The sequence below is a fragment of the Orcinus orca genome, chromosome 4 (assembly GCF_937001465.1).
Source record: "Orcinus orca chromosome 4, mOrcOrc1.1, whole genome shotgun sequence".
NCBI lineage: Eukaryota > Metazoa > Chordata > Mammalia > Artiodactyla > Delphinidae > Orcinus > Orcinus orca.
In genome coordinates this window covers 71,283,160-71,305,065 of record NC_064562.1, presented here as the reverse complement: position 1 = coordinate 71,305,065, position 21,906 = coordinate 71,283,160, and the positions used below count along the sequence as shown (strand labels likewise).

At 34.4% G+C, this 21,906-nt stretch overlaps 1 protein-coding gene across 12 annotated transcripts in view; it reads right to left on the bottom strand.

Moving 5' to 3' along the window:
- EPHA5 (EPH receptor A5) overlaps window positions 1–21,906 on the bottom strand; it is a 330,528-nt gene that overhangs the window by 5,437 nt on the left and 303,185 nt on the right. For 11 of the 12 annotated variants that reach the window (XM_033425564.2, XM_012532520.2, XM_033425566.2 and 8 more), the window contains 2 exons: window positions 10,636–10,829; window positions 6,983–7,138 (listed from right to left, as the gene is read on the bottom strand). In XM_033425564.2, coding sequence (XP_033281455.1) covers window positions 6,983–7,138; window positions 10,636–10,829 — 350 coding nt within the window. Of the gene's footprint in view, window positions 1–5,572; window positions 7,139–10,635; window positions 10,830–21,906 lie in introns of those variants that run through there. The other variant, XM_049709298.1, reaches the window with a different exon arrangement.

Below are 21,906 nucleotides of genomic sequence, written 5' to 3'. Positions count from 1 at the left end.
GGCTGTATTGGCATTTAGAGCATTCTGAAGATTACACGCTATCAAGCAGTCTTTTTAACCAAGATGCTCTCATACTGTTTCTTTTAAACAAGCTTATTATTCAAAAGAAAACTACAAATGTTTAGATTCCTAAACTACTAGCATATTATGGAGCTCAAGGCCAGTGCTCATGGTTTTTAAATGTTATTTCATAGGATATTCAGGAATTCTATTTTCCCAAAATATGCATTTGGCAAATATAATAATTCAGGTACATTTGGCAAATAATAACGTTAATTATAAAAAATGAGCATTAACAATTCAAGATTTTTAAATGACAAGGGATGTTTGGTATGTTAGATTTTTTAGATAATTACTCTATTTAACACATTATGCTAAAAGTAGAATATTTTTGCATTCAGTAAGTGCATCAATTTCAGATTGTCTTAGAATTCTTTAGAATTGGACACAATGACACTAGAATTATTATATGTAAAATTGAATAGTTTTGGAAGATCAAAGAAATCTCTTAATTATCAGAGGATACAAATTGAATAAAAGGGTACTTAACCTCCATGTGTATTATTATTGGAAATAATTATTTATCTAAATAATATCTTAGGTGTCTTTTTCTATTTATGTTTTCTTGATTTCTTATGAGAGTTTTAGCAAATGGCAAATAGCTAAAAAAAAAAAAGCAATCACTTGGCTAGATAACACAGCCAGTCTTAGCAGAACCGGGACTAAAACCAGGAATCTGACACCAAAGTCCATACTCTTAATTTCTCATTTCTCTGAGATATAATTTTGAGCAAAGAACTTTAAATTACATGTAATTATTTATTCACCTGTAAAATGAGAACTCTGTATATATAACATCAAATATCCAAAATTCTAAAAGAAAGAAGATATCTAATAAAGGAAACCAAACACTTACTTCTTTGACTGAAGCTATGGAAACACAATCTATAGAAGTATACTTCATGGCAACTACAGTTATGGGCTGTATAACTAATACTCATGTTTCCACATGTAATTTATGTATCATGAATTGTGAAGACAGGAGAATTCATGGGTGCTCACTACCAAACTTTGGACCTAAGTCAGGAGAAAAGAGTCTAAAATTTCTTAAACTGAAAGCAATCGAGCTCTACTAGAGAATGTAAATAATTAGTACTTGAAATAAAGTTTAAAACATATGTTTTATCACATGCTTTATAAACCTACAGGTGATTCTGACAAATTCAGATTTGAAAGTACTGATTTAATATATACATACTTAAACTGCACAATTCATATGGCCAACCCAATTAATAGGAATGAGGCTTTGAAAATAGCTATTACAGTTTATTCTGAAAGACCTGAAAAAATTTTACAGGTTTTCCTGCTCAAACAGGGTGGACTTTGCATATACAATACCAAAACCTTAATTTGAAGTGTGTATCTATGGCGGGGGGCATGGGTGTATGTGTGTATGTATTCCATATTCCAACTCTTGGTTGTTTTGTCTAACTCATGAAATCACTAGTTTGACTTATTTTTGTTTCCACTGTCTTAACCTGTTATTATATTATATGTAAGTATAATCTCATTCTCTGCAAATAACCACAAGAAAGACTCTGGTTCAGTGCTTTGGGAATTTAAATTTTTTGTGGCATCTATATCATGCTAAAGAATGAATGTTTTAAGGAATTGTATTGGATTAATACAGTTATAGAGTTTGTGTTTACAGGCAAATAAAACCTGTCCTTCTTCAGAACATTTCATATATCTAGATTTTAAATTAAATTTGGTTGAATTTTCCCAAGCATAAAATTTTATTTAGGATCATCTTATGATCTGATTATCCCCTAAGATTCATACGGAAGGTCAGACCACTGAAATTCTCTCTCTCCTTCTTCCTCTCTCTCCCTCCATCTCACCTCCCACCTCTACCCCTCCTTCCATGGGATAAACGGAATTATGAGAACACAGCATTGAGTTTTACATACTGCCATAAATTATGTCTTTAATGGAATGCTGTTGGTTTTAAAATCTGATCTGTCATTCCAAAAGCTGTCAAATTAATGTGCAGAGATTTAGAAAGTAGCATTTATAATGCATGCAATAAACATTTACCTTTATACAATGTGATTTACAGTTAAAAAGTGTGCAGAAATAAGATTATTAATGCAGTTAAACTTGTTCTCAGCAGCAAAGTAGTTTCTTTAAAAATCCCGTTTATTATTTTTCTAATAATACTACAAACGAGAATTAAAAAGGTATTAGAAAAATGTTTCTAATAAAGGTTAAGTAACTTTATTCCAATATTGATAAGTACATTAAAGTATTTTCTTTTATGTAGTTTTGTCTCACACTTTTGTGATTTCCAACAATTTCCATTTTACTCCTTAAAGTACATATTAAATGGTCAATTTAACAGTAATAATGTGAGAGAAATTTGATAAAAACTGAAGTATTTTACATTTCATGATGAAGGTGCTGCTCTATTTGCAATGATTTTTGAAAAACTAACTTGAAAATGGTTTAAGATGTATTTTACTACTTCATTTTTCTATATAGGAATTTTTGTAGCAAGGCAAAGTTTTAGGTGTGTCCCCTTTACAAATATTATACTAATTTTTATCATGACCACGTGTAATCTTAAGTAATACCCAAAGCCAATTCTAATGATGATAAACTATATTTCAGCATAGGTCTATGAATCTAAACATGATGAGAATAGTATTGTTACATAAAAAATGATTTGGATTTTGTCAACAAAGCATGGTTAGTTTTAGAAATGCTGCAAATATAATGAATTGCCATTGTGGTGATGACATTCCAATCTTTTTTTCAAATGTTATTCCATAATATTAAATAATGGAAAACACTGATATTATGGTGCTAAAATGGCAGAATGAAAAATGGAGAATAACGAGAGGTGTTTAGTTGATATTGGAGCCAGCTCTTGATTATTCAGGATGTAGTTCATCCACTTGTAGAGGAAACATTCCCTTACATTCTTCTCCCTTCTGCTTTACACACCTTTTAGCCATATCATTGGTACTTAGCCCCACCAACACTGGCTGGATAGGAGAAGGGAGAAGAGAGTTTAATGAATATTCACTAAATTTCAGTGCTTATTCTTTTTGTCATAGTTTTATTATGCAGTTGTATGTTTGGACTTCTTTGGTTCACTTAAAAGAATCCTGATAATCATTATATATGTACTGTACAAGATAAATATACATATATTTGGCAAGAGAGAACTTAACCATGACCTGGTTATGTTTTTCAACGGTTGAGACCTTGTGAGGGTTACACTAGACATTTTAGCTTACTTATGTAGAGCACAGAGGATAGTAAGCACTCCTATGTGTATTTTAGGCATATAATAAATTATGCATAATGATAAGTTAAATTTATTTGAATTAGTGTGCACAAATTTTGGCTCTAGATTTGTGACAATTTCCTTTAAAATATTTTAATATTTTAAGACCCTATTTTAATAAATGATACTAATAGGAATCTCTTCAGCTTACACACAATTCATATAATATTTAAGTTCATTGGACTTTGCTCATTTTCTGAATAATCAAAAGTTGACAGTACTGGTCTGACAAGTTTAAAAAACAGCTGTAATACTGTCCTTAATTCAAATCTTTGGATTCATTTTGCAACTCACCTCAAGCTCACAATTCCCCCTATCGACCATAACTCACTGCACTTAAACACCATAGTACAGATAGCATCATTACTGCTACAACAATTGTTCTAATATGAGTACTGTTCACAGAACAGCAAAGTTTAGGCACAGTGATCAGCAGACAGAAACATCTAAGGTTGAAAGCCACTTTCATTGAACACATTTTAACTCTAAGATCTTGAAATATTTCATTTCTATTACACATCAAGCCATACGTGTATGTGCTGGCAAAAACAAAAAACAAAAAACATAAATAAAATTAAACCTTTATGAAGGAAATTTTCACCAAAGTATGTGGTTCTGAAAAACTGTAATTGTTTACTCTTCCTTATTCTAAACCCACCATGAGAACAAATTTAATGGCTCAAATTATAGCATATTTTTCTTATGTAGGTATATGGCAGTTTGATCTTTTGCTTTATATTAATTAATTTTATTTTTTTCTAAGCATTTATTACAGGTATGAATATTTCTTCCATTTCTCAGTTTCTATTGTACTCTGGCAATAATACTGACACTAATATTTTATTTTATTATAGTATTATACAGGCTACATAAAATTATTGTTTAGATATAGGCAAAGACTATGTATATATAAATCATTAAGTAGTTAAGAGTTTGTCTTTACTGATATCCCAGTTCCTTTGCCATAGTCTTTAATAATGACTGACTTTTTTTGGTGAAAGGCTAGCAAAATGCATAGATAATTTTCATTCTTATATTTCTGACCAAACAAGCAACTGATTACCCACTCTTTTGTGAGTTATTTAACATAATATTTTGATAAATATGTTCTTACTAATAGGAAAAAAATATGCTCAAAAACACAATAAACAGGACTTCCCTGGTGGTGCAGTGGTTAAGAATCCACCTGCCAATGCAGGAGACATGGGTTCAATCCCTGGTCTTGGAAGATCCCACATGCCACGGAGCAACTAAGCCCATGTGCCACAGCTACTGAGCCTGCACTCTAGAGCCCTCAAGCCACAACTACTGAGCCCGTGTGCCACAACTACTGAAGCCCGTGTGCCTAGAGCCCATGCTCCGCAACAAGAGAAGCCACCGCAATGAGAAGCCCGCGCACCACAATGAAGAGTAGCCCCTGCTCGCCGCAACTAGAGGAAGCCCACGAGCAGCAATGAAGACCCAACTCGGCCAAAAATAACTAAATAAAAAATAAATAAATTTATTTAAAAAAATCAGTCCTCCAATTCAAATATTTTAAAAAAACAAACAAAAAACCCCACAGTAAACAAGATGACATGTATTTAAAAGGTGTTGGACTCTCCAATAAATCAGCTTCACTGAGGTAAAGGTTGGCTGGCTCAGTTCCTAGTAAGGAATGTGTTATTATGGTCCCAAGCAATTGACACATGGTGACCAACATTCTCTGAACAGGAAGATGTTGGTAAGTCTCTTAATTTCACCTTACTCTTCTGGTCAGAGTAAATAAATTAAAACATAAAATATCTGACAGGAGGCAATATAATAGGAGGCAACAAGCTACCAAAGTAACAGAGAGAGAAGAAATTGAACCAAGTAGAGAAGAACTGACCAGACAAAAATACTGGAAAAGAGAAATGAGTTGCAGACCATCATAAGATGATAGAAGAAGCTATTAGGGCTTGAAAGAAAACATACAAAATGAGAGAGTTTAGAGATAGAAGGGAAAATAGGAAAGTAAAGAGAAAGAAATTAAAAGAAATAAGAAAAAGTGAAACCATAATTCTAAAACACTCAACATATTTACAGTATTTGGGGGCCCCAAAGAAAGTAAAACAGAGGTAGTTAATGCAAAAGCCATTACTGGTGATTATAACTATTCTCTGAAGGGAGAAACAAAAAAAGTAGTGGATATAAATATATACATGTATATGTGCTATTTTAATAAAAAAAGAGACATCATTTAATGCAAATAGTTTTATTATATATTTACAAGTAATCTGACATCGGGTAGAAGAAATACCTACAGTATCATTTTAATATAAAATGACAAATGACTTTAATAAATTAAAATGACCATTTTTACAGAAAAATTAAAGAGCAATCATGTAAAAATAGTTTTAAATTATCAGTAAAATTTTCCATTTATTATTTTAAGTATAGCACAGATGAGTTTTTTGAGTGTCCAAAGAAATAATGGGCAAAGTATATGTGTCATCAAATATATATGATTTAGTGGTGATGGTGAAAATGAGATTCAATAAATTAAGATAGCCAGCTGAGTGGTGATTTTAGGTCCTTTTAGCTATAGTTATGGAGAAGAGAAATGCTGAGAGAATATGACATTAATTGGTGATAAATGATGGTACCCTGTTACCTTTTTGTGGATGGGCAGTGAATTCAATGAACCAGAGAATGCCAGAATAGAAATGGTGAGAACCAAGCATTCAGTGTTCATATTATGTGAAGTAATGGAAGAAGGTCTGTGGTTTAGTGCTTTAGAAGGTTCTACCATGTTTTAAACCTTATAACAATATTTTAACCTTTGAATTTGTAGGTAATTTGAAGTAAGTTATCATTTTATTCACAGGTTAAAACATCATTCGTGTTAATGTAATCTAGATGTAACCACCATAACAACAGTTAATTTTCACAAATAACAAATATTAGGCTAAAGTAATTACACATACAGAGTATATAATAAGATACAAACAACTTACAAGAATTCAATATTTAACTCTAGTGATTTTTATTTAATAAGATTTGATAAACTTTATCTTAAACGTGCAAACAGAAAAGGGCACAATTGGTTCCACTGAGATTGTACCAAATAACAAATCAGAGGCAGGATCTAATATATCCTTGGATTGCAAGAATATAATATGCACCACTTAGAGAGTAAACAAGATTCCTGCCTGGGAAGCTTTGCTTAAGGTGATGTTACCTGGGTATTCATCAGAGCCAAAATTTAAGAGTATGTTTTGTTGTTATTTAGGGCTAGCCACACCAATTGTGCTTACAGTTTGTTTTGTTTTGTATTTACATTCATATAACATAGGTATCAGTATAAAAACTGTCAAGAAAACATCTTTTCCACAACACAAAGTACCAGTATTTTGCCAAGGAGATGTTATTCCAATTATTCAAATATGCAAATGTTATTTGTTTGAAGTAAAGAAGCAAAGATACTGGCCACAAGTAGCATTAACCATGCAGTTGTTAACAATACAGGCTAAAAATGAAGAGGCTTCTTTGAAAGCTGCCATACATGGACAAAGGTTAACTGATTTCCCTTGACCTCATCCAGATTGGTTTCTGAACAATTTTTCTCGCCCCAGCAATTATGTAAAAATTATCAGAAAAATTACTCACTCCAAGGTCACCTGAGCCACAGCGTCCATTGAACTGTATCCATTTTCCATGAAAATCTCTGTATATCGGCCCATTTTGATTGCTTCTAGCCATTCACCTACTGATCTGTAGGCCCCAGACCCCAGTGAGCCATGTTCTGCTAACAAATTAGGTACTCTAAAACACATAAAACACAAATATTAAAAGTAACATTTAAACTCTTTTGTAACAAATTATATTGTAATATTAGCTCATAATCAATGGATCTTTGAGTCTATAAGTATATTTATAATAGAAAAATATACAAATGCTAACAAGGAAGAAAGTAATTCAAAATACAGAACACAAAACAATCTGCTCAGATTTTTTCTATCGATAGTTAATGATGACTTATAATGGCTTGATATGTACATTAGCTAAAAATTCCATGTAGTAATTTAGATGTATTTACTTCCTAAAGCTGTTTTGTTTGTAAAAATAATATAGAAAATGCTACCGAATAGAGATATGCAGGATAATTTGTGTAAAGCCAATTGCTTCTAGACTTCACTAGAGAAACTCATGCTCATTTAAGCTACTTTCCAGGAGAGCAGAAGTTAATTATCCTTTATATTATGCTCTTACATATACAGGGGTGCTTGTTAATTCACCTAATTACTGGTTAATTCCAGTAGTGGAACTGGAAAGCAAAATGTAACCCCCAATACATAAGAAAACTGAATAGAATTAATCAAACCATGTGATGCTCTTAACTATACTAAATTTATACACTTTGGCCAATAATATATGATATGATAATGATGATGAGGAAGATGATGATTTCTAGAAAGGTATCCTAAGGAAATAATCAGGAAAAATGGCAAAAAGTACATGTGCACATTTTTGCTAATGAAAGTAAACATCAAACACAATTTAAATGTCCATCAGTGGGAGTTTACTTAAGTACATTTCAACCATAAGATATAGGACAAATACCTTTCTTTCTACTCATGTTCTCTGTACTTTCTCACATCCCATTTACACTTCAACCTACTTCAGTGTAGTTTCTTCCACACCAATTCTATAAAAATTGCTCTGGTTAAGGTGAGCAATGACCTCGATTTTATCAAAATCTGTGAAGATTTTCCAATATGTAAGATGACTGACCTTTCAGAAACGTTCAACAATCACCACAACCACCTCCCTCTTGAAATATTACCTTACCTCAAACTTTTTTGAATCATTGTTCTTTCTTTTGTGGCTACCATAACACTGTATGTGTCTCTTCAATCTCTTTTGCTTGCTTCTTTGTCTGACTTTAAAATTTGGAGGTAGCCAGGACATGGCTCTATATCTTGTCTACTCAGGCTATAACTTTATTCTACTTTAGGCAGTTTACCCACTTTCATAGCATCTATTTTTCTCCGATTTTCATCTCCTGCCTAAATCTCTCATATATTCATATGCTTACTTCATGTCTCCATTAGTTCCTGGGGTTCTCATCACAACATGTCCAAAGCCACACTACTCATCTTCTCCACATCCAATTCTTCCTGAAGTTCTCATCTTTATACTCTATGATACAATAGTCTGCTCCTTCCTCGTTTTCAGTCCCCTCACAATCTATAATTGTGTGTACTATCCATTCGACTTCCAATATATTGCAAATCTGACCATTTCTATTTAATTTGTCACCACCTTAGTTCAAGACATCATCATGTCTTACCTGCACAAGCACTCTAGCTCATAGTTATTCTGCTAAATTCTACTCTCACTTTCACAATGTTTTTATTTTGTTTCTCTCTCTCTCCCCCAACTGTGTGTTGCTCAATGTTGTATAATCAGCACCTAGCCCACAGCATGACACAGAGTAGACACATGAATATTTATTGGATGAATAAGTGGACATTTGGTAGTAATTTGTAGCATTAAACACTACAGTCAAAGATTTGTTGAAGATAGAATGGAGTATAGAATCTCGAAGTTGAGATTATAGAAGATTTGCAATTTTTGGTAATAGCAAAGTCTAGAATATGACTATGAAAAAGAGTTCAAGGTGGGCTAGAGACCAAAATCATTGAAGGGGAAAATTTCAAGTATTGAGAGATATTTGGATATCATCTACATGGTTACTCAAATCACCTAGTTTTGTGACATGGGTTGGGATAGAGAGAAAGAGGCAGTGAATCAGGAACTAACACCTTCTAGAACCAGGATTTGTAGATGACTGAATAAAGATGGGGTAGTGAGAGATACAGTCCTCCCCCAGTATCTGCAGGGGATTGTTTCCAGGACCCTGCCCTCCACCCCATGGATACCCAAAACTATGGATGCTCAAGTCCCTTATATAAAATGGTGTAGTACAGTCGGCTCTCCACATCTGCACATACAGAGGACCAACTGTATAGTCTTAAGCTAAATCTATTTAAATGAAACCTAGCAAGCTGAATTCTACATAATACATACAAGGAAGTATGAAAGTTCTTTGGAGATTTTAAAGCTGCTCTCAAGCTGTAATGATGATGCTGATATAAATTAATACAATTTAGAACATAAAAATATATTTTTATGATTTCCTTTCCTTATATCCATTTGTGACAACTTAACATAACTCAGACAAGTAGATGAGAGAAACACAATATTTTAGATGACAATAAACAATTTAAAGCACTTATTTTGGGAACAACATAAGGAATGATCTCTAAGATGCATTCTCCAGTTGCTACCATAGAAAGTTAATGATGCCTGAACAGAGTTTGAAGATTCATTCCTCATTTATATTAAAAAATGACTTTTTGCCTAGTAAACAAATGTTATACCAGAATCATAGAACTTATGTAACTTTATCAACAAATTGTTTCTCATTTAGTTCATACTATGGGCAACCAATTCAGTTACCAGCAGGATACCTTTTCTTGTGGAGATAGACAACTGTCTTATAAATAGTGAAAATAACAATTGGGTAAATTTTCTAGTACAGAATCAAACTGATTTATTTTTTGAGAGGATAATTTTGTAATTTTCCAGGTAAAAGAGGTAAGAATGCTTTATATAATGTAACATTATTTAAATGCATTCACATGCATTCAGAAAAGTTTAAAAAATGCTCATTTGTTCACACAAATTTTTTCCACAAGATTACTCATTTATTATTTTTAAGTCCTGTTCATACTACGCAGTAAATGATTATCCAAATATCTGTACTCAACTGGAAAAGGAGTTGTTGATATTCATAAAATATGACAGGTGGTGAAATCTATTCTAAGGAAATCAAAGAGTAATTGTTGTTATATATCTCCTGTTTAAAATTATACCAGTGCTTAATTGGCTTTTACCCATCATCTTATAATCTTATTTTCCCCCATCCAAACCTATGTGGGGTCCAAAGCACCTGAAAATACACATATTTGGGGATTTTTTAAAATGCTACCTGAATCTGGCTATAGTTAACATTTATCTGAAACTGGTAGGTTAGACTATTAGATTAGGTACAGGTGTTTTAAAGTATAATTTAATCATTTATATTTCACTCATTATAAAAGAATAACATTATGCAAAAACCATATTCAAATAAATTAGTGTAATATAGGTTCATAGGCTAGCATGTGTACACAAATAATTTCATTAACTTGATATTTGTGGCATCAATCTGAATTAGCAATATTCAGAAAAACCTCTACAGACTGGCCTTGTACCTGCTTGATGCATTGACCAGCGTCTTCAAGCTACTTGGGTTACGGATCAGCTTGTCCAACATGTTGACGATTTCATCAAACTTGGGCCTGCTATTTCGGTCTTTCTGCCAGCAATCCAGCATTAATTGGTAGAGAGCAGCAGGACAGTCCATGGGGCTTGGCAGACGGTAGCCTTCCTCTACAGCTTTAATCACCTGTGTAAAGTGAAACAGAACCGGTCCCCCAAAGCCACAAATTTAGTACAGAATAGCTTGAGAAATTTCCTACTGTTCAGTTTGCATCCTTTCTTACTCTTACTCTTGCAGTAACAAGCAGCATAACTGTCTCTAACAACCTTGATTATTCCATTTGCTGCAAAATACAACAAAGAAAAAATATGCTATTGCACAATATAAAAAAAGATAGGCTTTCCTCACATATGGTAAAGAAAATAAATGGTAATCATCTTTACCTAAAATCTTGGTATAGGGTGATTTGTAAAATTAATTGACATAAAAATAAACAGCTCATCTTTTATTTATCCTCGCATTCTGGAATCAAATGGAGATTAACTTTTCTAGTGGGCTCTCTGAAAAGTTAATGTCTTTTTAATGAAAAATTATGTGTAGAACAACATTTTTTAAAGTAATAGAACTGCAATTTTACTTCTAAAGAGACTTTTGGATGGCAAATGATGGATAAGTCAAAGGCTAAATTAGCATAAATGTCTTATGTATCATTTAATAATGTCAAGGTCTGGCTGTTTATTATCATCTACTGATTTCTGTCAGGAATTTGGAATGACTGTTTAGTAGTGCAGGCATTACAAAGATCATTGATTTTAAATGCAGCCACACATATGAGTATCAGTCTAATTGTGAGATTGTTTTATCAAAAACATTCTTAATGTTGCTGCTGCCATCAAAATGTCTAATTCCAGAAGAGTTCTGTCTATGCTACTGAACATAATAATACAACTTTTATTCAATTATTAAAATTTTAACATTTAAATGATAACCCAAACCAATAATAATGAGCATATTTCTCAAAATCCTATTTGAATAATTTCTTAATTATTAAACTTAATTATATTTTTCAACAAGCACTTTAGATTTGATCTGACAAATGGAAAAAATATGATGATTAGAATAGAATTGTTACCAAGATAATTTTGAAAGATTGTAGAGAAACCAGTCTCTCAATGATAAAGGGAATGACATCTGAACAAAAGTAGTGGCAGATGGAGAGATTTCGGAGACATTTATAACATAAGGGTAGAGGTGAGAGTAGAGAAAGTATTTGAGAGAAAACAAGTTCAAGTCTTTCACACCGGATGGTTGTTGTGATTAATTTTCGGTTAGCACATTCATGGGGGTGGGAAATGCTGACACGTATAATTTGGGGCTTGTTTTATTTGAGGTGAGTAGGGAACCACAGATGGCAATCTACAGGAATCTGTCTGCAGTACAGGAGATATTTGAGCTGATAATAAATGTGAGGGTCATCAACGCTTGGTCACAGCTTGAAGTAGGGTATAGTTTATATCTCCCCGGGAAGGCATGAAATAAAGGTTCCTGAGAAGCACCAATAGTTAAATTTGGGCAGAGAAATAAAAAGTACTCAAAGACTCTAAAAATAAATGGTCAGATAAATAACTGAATAACTATGAGCAAAATACCTGGGAGTCATCTACCACTTTAGTTGACTCAAAAACAATACATCTTTATTATTGTTATTTTATTTTATTTTCTGAACATCTTTATTGGGATAAAATTGCTTTACAATGGTGTGTTACTTTCTGCTTTATAACAAAGTGAATTAGCTATACATATACATATATCCCCATATCTCCTCCATCTTGTGTCTCCCTCCCACCCTCCCTATCCCACCCCTCTAGGTGGTCACAAAGCACTGACTGATCTCCCTGTGCTATGTGGCTGCTTCCCACTAGCTCTCTATTTTACATTTGGTAGCGTATATATATGTCCATGCCCCTCAAAAGTTAAAAGGCATAGAGGGAACTTTCCTCAACGTAATAAAGGCCATACATGACAAACCCACAGCCAACATCGTTCTCAATGGTGAAAAGCTGAACCCATTTCCACTAAGATCAGGAACAAGACAAGGTTGCCCACTCTCACCGCTCTTATTCAACATAGTTTTGGAAGTTTTAGCCACAGCAATCAGAGAAGAAAAATAAATAACTGGAATCCAAATTGGAAAAGAAGAAGTAAAGCTGTCACTGTTTGCAGATGACATGATACTATATATAGAGAATCCTAAAGATGCCACCAGAAAACTACTAGAGCTAATCAATGAATTTGGTAAAGTAGCAGGATACAAAATTAATGCACAGAAATCTCTGGCATTCCTATACACTAATGATGAAAAATCTGAAATTGAAATTAAGAAAACACTCCAATTTACCACTGCAACAAAAAGAATAAAATATCTAGGAATAAACCTATCTAAGGAGACAAAAGGTCTGTATGCAGAAAATTATAAGACACTGGTGAAGGAAATTAAAGGTGATACAAATAGATGGAGAGATGTACCACGTTCTTGGATTGGAAGAATCAACATTGTGAAAATGGCTCTACTACCCAAAGCAATCTAGAGATTCAATGCAATCCCTATGAAACTACCACTGGCATTTTTCACAGAACTAGAACAAAACATTTTACAATTTGTATGGAAACACAAAAGACCATGAATAGCCAAAGCAATCTTGAGAAAAAAATAAAAAACAGAGCTGGACGAATCAGGCTCCCAGACTTCAGATTATACTGCAAAGCTACAGTAATCAAGACAGTATGGTACTGGCACACAAACAGAAATATAGATCAATGGAACAGGATAGAAAGCCCAGAGATAAACCCACGCACATATGGTCACCTTATCTTTGATAAAGGAGGCAAGAATATACAGTAGAGAAAAGACAGCCTCTTCAATAAGTAGTGCTGGGAAAACTGGACAGCTACATGTAAAAGAGTGAAATTAGAACACTCCCTAACACCATACACAAAAATAAACTCAAAATGGATTAAAGACCTAAATCTAAGGCCCAACACTATCAAAGTCTTAGAGGAAAACATAGGCAGAACACTCTATGACATCAATCACAGCAAGATCCTTTTTGACCCACCTCCTAGAGAAATTGAAATAAAAACAAAAATAAACAAATGGGACCTAATGAAACTTAAAAGCTTTTGCACAGCAAAAGAAACCATAAAGAAGACCAAAAGACAAACCTCAGAATGGCAGAAAATATTTGCAAATGAAGCAACTGACAAGGGATTAATCTCCAAAATTTACAAGCAGCTCATGCAGCTCAATATCAAAAAAAGCAAACAACCCAATCCAAAAATGGGCAGAAGACCTATATAGACAATTCTCCAAAGAAGATATACAGATTGCCAACAACCACATGAAAGAATGCTCAACATCATTAATCATTAGAGAAATGCAAATCAAAACTACAATGAGGTATCATCTCACACCAGTCAGAATGGCCATCATCAAAAAATCTAGAAACAATAAATGCTGGAGAGGGTGTGGAGAAAAGGGAACACTCTTGCACTGCTGGTGGGAATGTGAATTGGTTCAGCCACTATGGAGAACAGTATGGAGGTTCCTTAAAAAACTAAAAATAGAACTACCATACGACCCAGCAATCCCACTACTGGGCATATACTCTGAAAAAACCATAATTCAGTAAGAGTCATGTACCAAAATGTTCATTGCAGCTCTATTTACAATAGCCAGGACATGGAAGCAACCTAAGTGTCAATTGAAAGATGAATGGATAAAGAAGATGTGGCACATATATACAATGGAATATTACTCAGCCATAAAAAGAAATGAAATTGAGTTATTTGTAGTGAGGTGGATGGACCTAGAATCTGTCATACAGAGTGAAGTAAGTCAGAAAGAGAAAAACAAATACCATATGCTAACACATATATATGGAATCTAAGAAAAAAAAAAAAGGTCATGAGCAACCTAGGGGCAAGCCGGGAATAAAGACACAGACCTACTAGAGAATGGACTTGAGGATATCGAGAGGGGGGAAGGGATATCGGGAGGGGGGTAGGGTAAGCTGTGACAAAGTGAGAGAGTGGCATGGACATATATACACTACCAAACATAAAATAGATAGCTAGTGGGAAGCAGCCGCATAGCACAGGGAGATCAGCTTGGTGCTTTGTGACCACCTAGAGGGGTGGGATAGGGAGGGTGGGAGGGAGGGAGATGCAAGAGGGAAGAGATATGGGAACATATGTATATGTATAACTGATTCACTTTGCTATAAAGCAGAAACTAACACACCATTGTTATGCAATTATACTCCAATAAAGATGTTAAAAAAAAAGGCAATAACTATGTAATAGTGTCCGTAGAAAATACTACAAAAACTATAACACATGGTTAACATATCTAATGCATTAAAATCTCATGCATATTAAGAAATAAAATAATAAAACAATAAAATAAAACGACAAATAAATAAGAAATAGGTACTAATCAAAAATTTACAAAAGGGCTTCCCTGGTGGCGCAGTGGTTGAGAGTCCACCTGCAGATGCAGGGGACACGGGTTCATGCCCCTGTTCGGGAAGAACCCACATGCCGCGGAGCAGCTGGACCCATGACCCATGGCCGCTGAGCCTGTGCGTCTGAAGCCTGTGCTCCACAGAGGGAGAGGCCACAACAGTGAGAGGCCCGCGTACCGCAAAAAAAAAAAAAAAAAATTTACAAAAGAAAAAAATGCTAAATCGATTTTGAGAAATTATCACTAGTGATCAAATAAATGAATAGTAAAAATTAAAAGTACCATTTACACTCATATATTAATGGAAGCTCATTTATTTATTAATTTGCTTATTATAAGACTTCCCATTGTGGATAAGGATGGTGGTATTACCTTAATAACATATATGTACCAAAATTAAATGTTTTAGTATATTTTATATCATGAAATATTTAACTATGCAGTGAAAACAGTCATTCTTATTTACTTAAAACATGATATATTTTATAATGTGCTTTTCCCCAAAGCTGATACCAATTATGTCTATTTTTTTTCTTTAGCACCTATTTAAAAAAAATATTCTTTCCTTCATTGAGCAGCTATTCTTATATGTGATTATAAAATGAATGAATTAAACCAATTCCTTAGTTTTAATGGAATTAGTTAGTTATTTGATCTGAGAAATTATTTCCAGAATATATTACTTAACTTTATTTTCAGCTAAATTTTTATATATAAATATAATACTCTGTCTCTAAGTTAACTTAGAACTTGGTCAAGTAATTAGGTCATTGAATTTAATTCTAAATTAATGTTTAGAATTTATATTTAAAATAGATTTAGAGCTATAATTTTAGATTTTATATTTAGACATTTTGAAGTGATTTTTTTTTTTTTTTTCATTTTTACCTATTGTTCCTTTCATAGCTTGGGGGAGAAATGAATGGCATTAGTACTCTGGTGGTTTGTGAAATGCTGAAAATCTGCCAAAGTGCTATTTAGGCTGTTCATTTTACCATACAATTTATAATGTATGGCCAATGAGTCATAATCTCAATTGACTTTGTTATTACGATTACCTTTGTTAATTGAGGTGGTTGAGATTAACGAAAGAAAAGAGAAAAAAAATAAAAATAAAAAGACAACCAGAATTTTTACAGACAATCTGGCATCATTTCAGATTTCTATATCTGAAATATTATCATAAGCTATGCATTTTCTTGGCATTGACATGTAAATCAATAGTCTGAACACAATTTAAAGAACGCTGCCTTTCCTTCCAATACATAAAACCCAACACTGAGCACCTAATAAGGCACTCTTCAGTGGGTGGTGACTCTATTGGGCCCTTTCCATCATGCAAGGGTCATGGGCTTATCTTTCAGATACATATACCCATTCTGGTTTGCTTTTACCCACAGAGCCTCAGCTAGCATTATAAAGTTGGAATATTTGATTCACAAACATGGACTCCCACCGAGCATATACCCTAACTAGAATATCCACCTCATAGTGAAGGATGTGTGAGCTAATCACATACTTAGTGATGTGCTCCTAAATATTTAACAACTGGCTCTTCTTGCAGGGAAAACAGATTTATAACATTTTCTCATTTATCTGATATAAATACTCGCTCCATGTCAACTGCAAGCTACCAACATAATCTCATTCAGGGAGAAATGTTCTGAAACTTCACCAGCTGATATGTGCTGGTTCCAGCAACCACTACACATAGTTCATCATCCAGAAGTGACTAGCCTCACAGAATGCTGGAAGGCCTTTTAAAGGCACAGCTGAAGCACCAACATGGAGGCAACACTTTGATAGGAGTAGGTGTCATTATTCAGGATGCAATTTATGTATTAAATCAATTAACTCAGAAACTTTTATATTGTGCTTCATTCCCAGTAACTCTTGCCAGGCGACAAATGGTTATAGCTGTAACCAGGCACTTTGGACTACTTGTGCCCAGGTACAAGCACAAGAGAAGGTGAGTCACCGTGATGGCCAAGGTTATTGATACTGAACAGCAGGAGGCATTTGAGCTGTTTTCACACAGTTGGGGTGGGGAGAAATTTGTGTGGAATCCAGGTAATACTCTAAGGGGCTCTCTTGCTACCCCTTTATAACAGCTGTGGCCAGAAAATGCCGACCCCCAAGAGTAAAGGATTGATTCCGTCTACCAGTTAAGCCACGATGATCTGCCAAGTTGTTGGTGATGGGAAGTCAGAATGGATAGTGGAGGAGGGAGAGGCTAAGGACCAGATGAGGTCCTGAGATCAGCTGAAGCTACAGAGGCTGCATTTCAGTCCATAACCTGCCTCTGCTGAATTTCCCTTCAGAAAGAAAACCCCACAGAACCATGGAACAGATGCTTCCTGAACCTGTGTGGAAAAGTTGCTCTGTGTTGCAAAAGGGGTGGAGCATAGCAACCTCGAGAATCTGTCTCTCATATCTTCACCTACAGGGATGGAAATTGATCTACAGTCCTTAACCCTAAAACCTCTAAAATCCATCATCACATTTACACCAAGGCCATGTTTTACATAGGTTACTCCCAGTCAATTACAGAATATGGTAGTGATAAGATAGGCACATTCCTATGAGACTCCTATAACAGGCAATGCTGGCTTGAGGACTCCTTGGCGGCCTTGGCAACCTCTCTTAGAAGTGCACTTCAGCCTCAGATGCTGCCTCCAATCATCTTTCCTTTGATCTCTACTCTACCTGGGGTCAGATTTGTATCACAGTCTGACATCTCTCCCAGCTTCCTCTCATCCCTTCATGTTTGTCCTCACAAGCAATTCCCTTTAATAATACTAATGTGTATGTAATTCCCTCATGGCATAGGCTTCTTGAAGGATCTAGACTAGCCCAGGCTCATTGGTATCATAGGTACTAAGATGCAAATTGTATGTATATTATCTACATTCATATTTAACACATATTTGCAAAATAGAAATCATATACACATTTTACAGGTGAAATAGGTGACATTCCAGAAGGTTAACTATTGCCCACGTTCACATAAGTAACAAGTGGCAATGGAAAGATTCACATTTAAGTCTCTCTGGCATGCAGATATGCGGTCTTTCTATCCTGGTGCTGAGTCACACTATTGAAATGAGAAATAATTGCCTCCCAAGAAAATAATTTGGGACAGGTATGGATATTACCTCATGGAATCAGATTTCTTGCACCATAAGAAAAAAATTAATACCCAGAATTAAAATGAGCTATTTTGGAAGATAGTGCATTCTTTCTAACAGGAGGTGTGAAAGTGTAGGCTGAATAAGTGAGTGCCAGGAAATTTATAGGGAACCTTTGAGCATTAGCTGTGTGTTTTGATGAATTAGGTTCTATATAGAGTGTGAGTGCCTGTGTTGCTTGGTATTTACTCAAAATTTCACAGATGAGTCCTTTAGTTACTATGAGATATGAAGCTTCCCCCAAAGTGACTAGAGTTTAATAATATATTCCTGGAAATTATCTCAAATGCCACAGAAATAGTTCCAGATAGACCAATTTTCTTCCTAGGATTTTTTTTTCTGTCTCCAATAGCTATTAAAAATGTACTGAGAAAAAAAAAGAAAAAAAAATGTACTGAGTATGTCTTTTTCTTTGTATATCAATCTTAGATCAATAGAATTCCAGAGATTAAAGAGATCTTGGAAATCTGTTCAAGTCCATTCCCTTTATAATCATTGAAACTGACTGAGAGTTATAGAATCAAAGATGATTCTATTCTTTCAATTTCAGATTTGTGTTTTAGTTGTTTTTAAACAACAAGGTATAGGAATTTTAGACTGCAGTATTGATATTTCTTTATGTCTCATTTTTTCCAAAGGGGTAAGAATTTCCATGAGGATACCTACCAGTCCCTAAACTAATTACTTGCATCCAAGGACAGCATTATCCTTAGAAGACCAAGAGAAAGGCAAACTCAGCACAAAGTGAGTTCACATCCTTCTGGAGTCAAAGTTTTTGCTGCCTTAAAAGTAAGATTTAGGCTGACAGAAATGGTACTAGAAACCTGAATGCCTAAAAAAAATTTTAAAAACAGATTACTTAAAACATTTTGAGTTTTTAAAACATTTTGTAATTTATGTGCTTAGTATACACTATGTATTCATACATTTCTGAATAAATACAAGAGAAAGACATTGTCACTAAATATAAAAATGCAATACAATGACATCTCTTCTTATTTTGTTTTTTATTTTAAGTTCTGAAAAATGTTGAGATTTAAAATGTTTGCTGTAAATAAAGAAGCTTCTACTGACTACAGGATGTTATCTTAGCTTCCCAAGCTTGAATCAGAGTTCATGGTCTGATATGTACCTAAAATCATCTTAATCATTTTAGTTTATTTTTATTATGTGTTGTTATGGCTTTTCTCTGTGATAACAGAGGCAATCCTAAACCAAAAAAAACCTACCGCAGCATTCTATCCCCCTGACACAGTGGAAGGTCTCCTCTGAGAGATTTAGATTATTCTGCATGTCTTGGTAATGTAACATTTTCATGGTGGCAAAGCCTTTTTAGAATCAGTATCTGGAATGTAGAGATGATGGGGTACATCATTCAAAACTGCCAAATCAGTACTTCTATTTTGATTTCTGAGAATCTTTTTTCAAAAGAAAGATTCAGTGATCATGATTTTCAAATACAGTAGATCTGTCATGTTTCTTAGATACAAATTTTGATGGAAATTGAGGCATACCAAACTTAATGCCATATCTAGAAACTAAATGCCACCAATGCTAGTAAACTTGCTGAGAAAATGCAAAGCATGTATTGGACCTTCTATTAAAGGCAGACATTTTAGAAAGATCTTTAACTGTAAAACATTTTTCTGTAAACCTCATTTAGATTCTTGGAAAACCAAGCCAATGCCAAAATATTAGTTTTTATTTTTATTATGTCCTAAAAATATTAGCACTTCCTTGTATTTTTCTAAATAGTTTGAAATAAAGTTATCTGAAAAAAGTATCAAGGCTCTCAAATGGCTGAATTCAGGAAAAATATCTGTTCCGAATCCTTCACACCTCTTTGTTTCTATGTCCTTTTCCATATAACTTTATATTGTCCATTCACAATGAGCAGTGTGAGTGGACTGATCCTCTGATTATGGGATTGGACAATGGAATGTTGCAGGCTGGGCTTATTCTCACCCTTCAGCCATGGGGAAAATGAGCTCATATCTAGGCTAGCCTGCTGGTCTCTGAAAGAAGATGAGGGCCGTGTGGAGCAGAGCCAAGGTTTACCAGTATAGATCAGTCAATCCCCAGGAGCATGAGTAAGCACAGTCCAGATCAGTAGAAACACTTACGCGCATTCACCTAGCATTACGTTCTACTTTGATCTATCATTTTATTTGTGACAGATACAGCTATATCAGGCATAATTTCCTATAATGTGAGTAATAATCCTACACATATTATATACATAGTTGGGAAAGACTAATAATTCCTACTGATGGAATCAGAATTCAAAATATCTCAAGTGAGAAGGAGTTATAACACCAGGCAAATAAGGGGTAAATGTTTTCCTTGAGTGAAGGGAGCAGGCTTGCTGGCATTACAGAATAAAATACTTTCACAAAAACTAAAGGGAAAAATGGCATTGAAATGAGCCTTGAGAGAAATTAGAAGCCAAACCATACATCTCAAGTTAGCATTCGGCATTTATCTGGAGAGTAGCAAGTAGCAAATAGGTCTCATCTTTGTCTAGGCTAGATTAATTCATAATAATCATTATATATTGAATTGAATATTTTACATTCAATTAGAAGGTTGATCTAGGCTCACTGGTTGGAAATGAAAGGGAGGATGTAAACATTGATTCAATTGGAAACAGTGTAGTGGTTAGGTATTAAAATTTTGGAGAACCAGATTGAAATTTCTGGTATAACTTTTATTATTTTTGTGGCATTAAGAAAATCATTTCATCTCTTAAGTTTCAGGTTATTAACAGCCAGACAGAAATAATATCTCTCTGATGGGTTGTTAAGTGTGTGACAAGAGTTCAATACTTTGGCCATAGTCCTGCCCCTAAAGTCATAAGGTTGAAGACAATAGATACTACGTTCTCTCAGATTGAGAGAAACAGAGGTCAGTATCCCTTTACTAGGTCAAGCGAACAGGGCAAAAGAAAACTAGTTGTAGCAATTTATATGACTAAAAGAAAGGGAGACTCACTGCCTTGCAGTATGCTTGTTGAGAGACGGGAATCCATCAGTCTAATTTACTATTGCTATCCGAAAAGAATGCTGTGAAATATTTCTTGGGAAAGCCACAGGGTGACCCTGGCTTCTCATCTGGGGAAATCTGAAGAAGACAGGGTGGCTGGGGTAGCCTGCAATAATATCTAAAAGAGGGAAAACTGGTAGAACATCAAACAAGGTTGTGCTTTCCTCAGGTGAAGCAGACATGTGTAAGGTACCATTAGAGACTGTGAAGTGGGGAGCAGGCGGCAAGCGCAAGGAACTCTGGGACATCTCAGTTGGAGTACATCCTCCTCTTTAAGGACCTTGCAGAGAGGAAAGCAAGAATCTGACAATTCTTCCTTACCAGTCTTGCTACTTAGGGTCAGGTTGGCCCTGCAGTTGTGGAAAACACTTTGAAATGGATATAAGATTGACTCTGATTTAGATTGGACTTGGATTTTTATATTTGAAAGTGAGTCAATTACTGGCATGGTACTGTTGATTCACCAAAATGCAGCCGGAGAGCCAAAGCACCTGTCTAATAATCCCTGAAG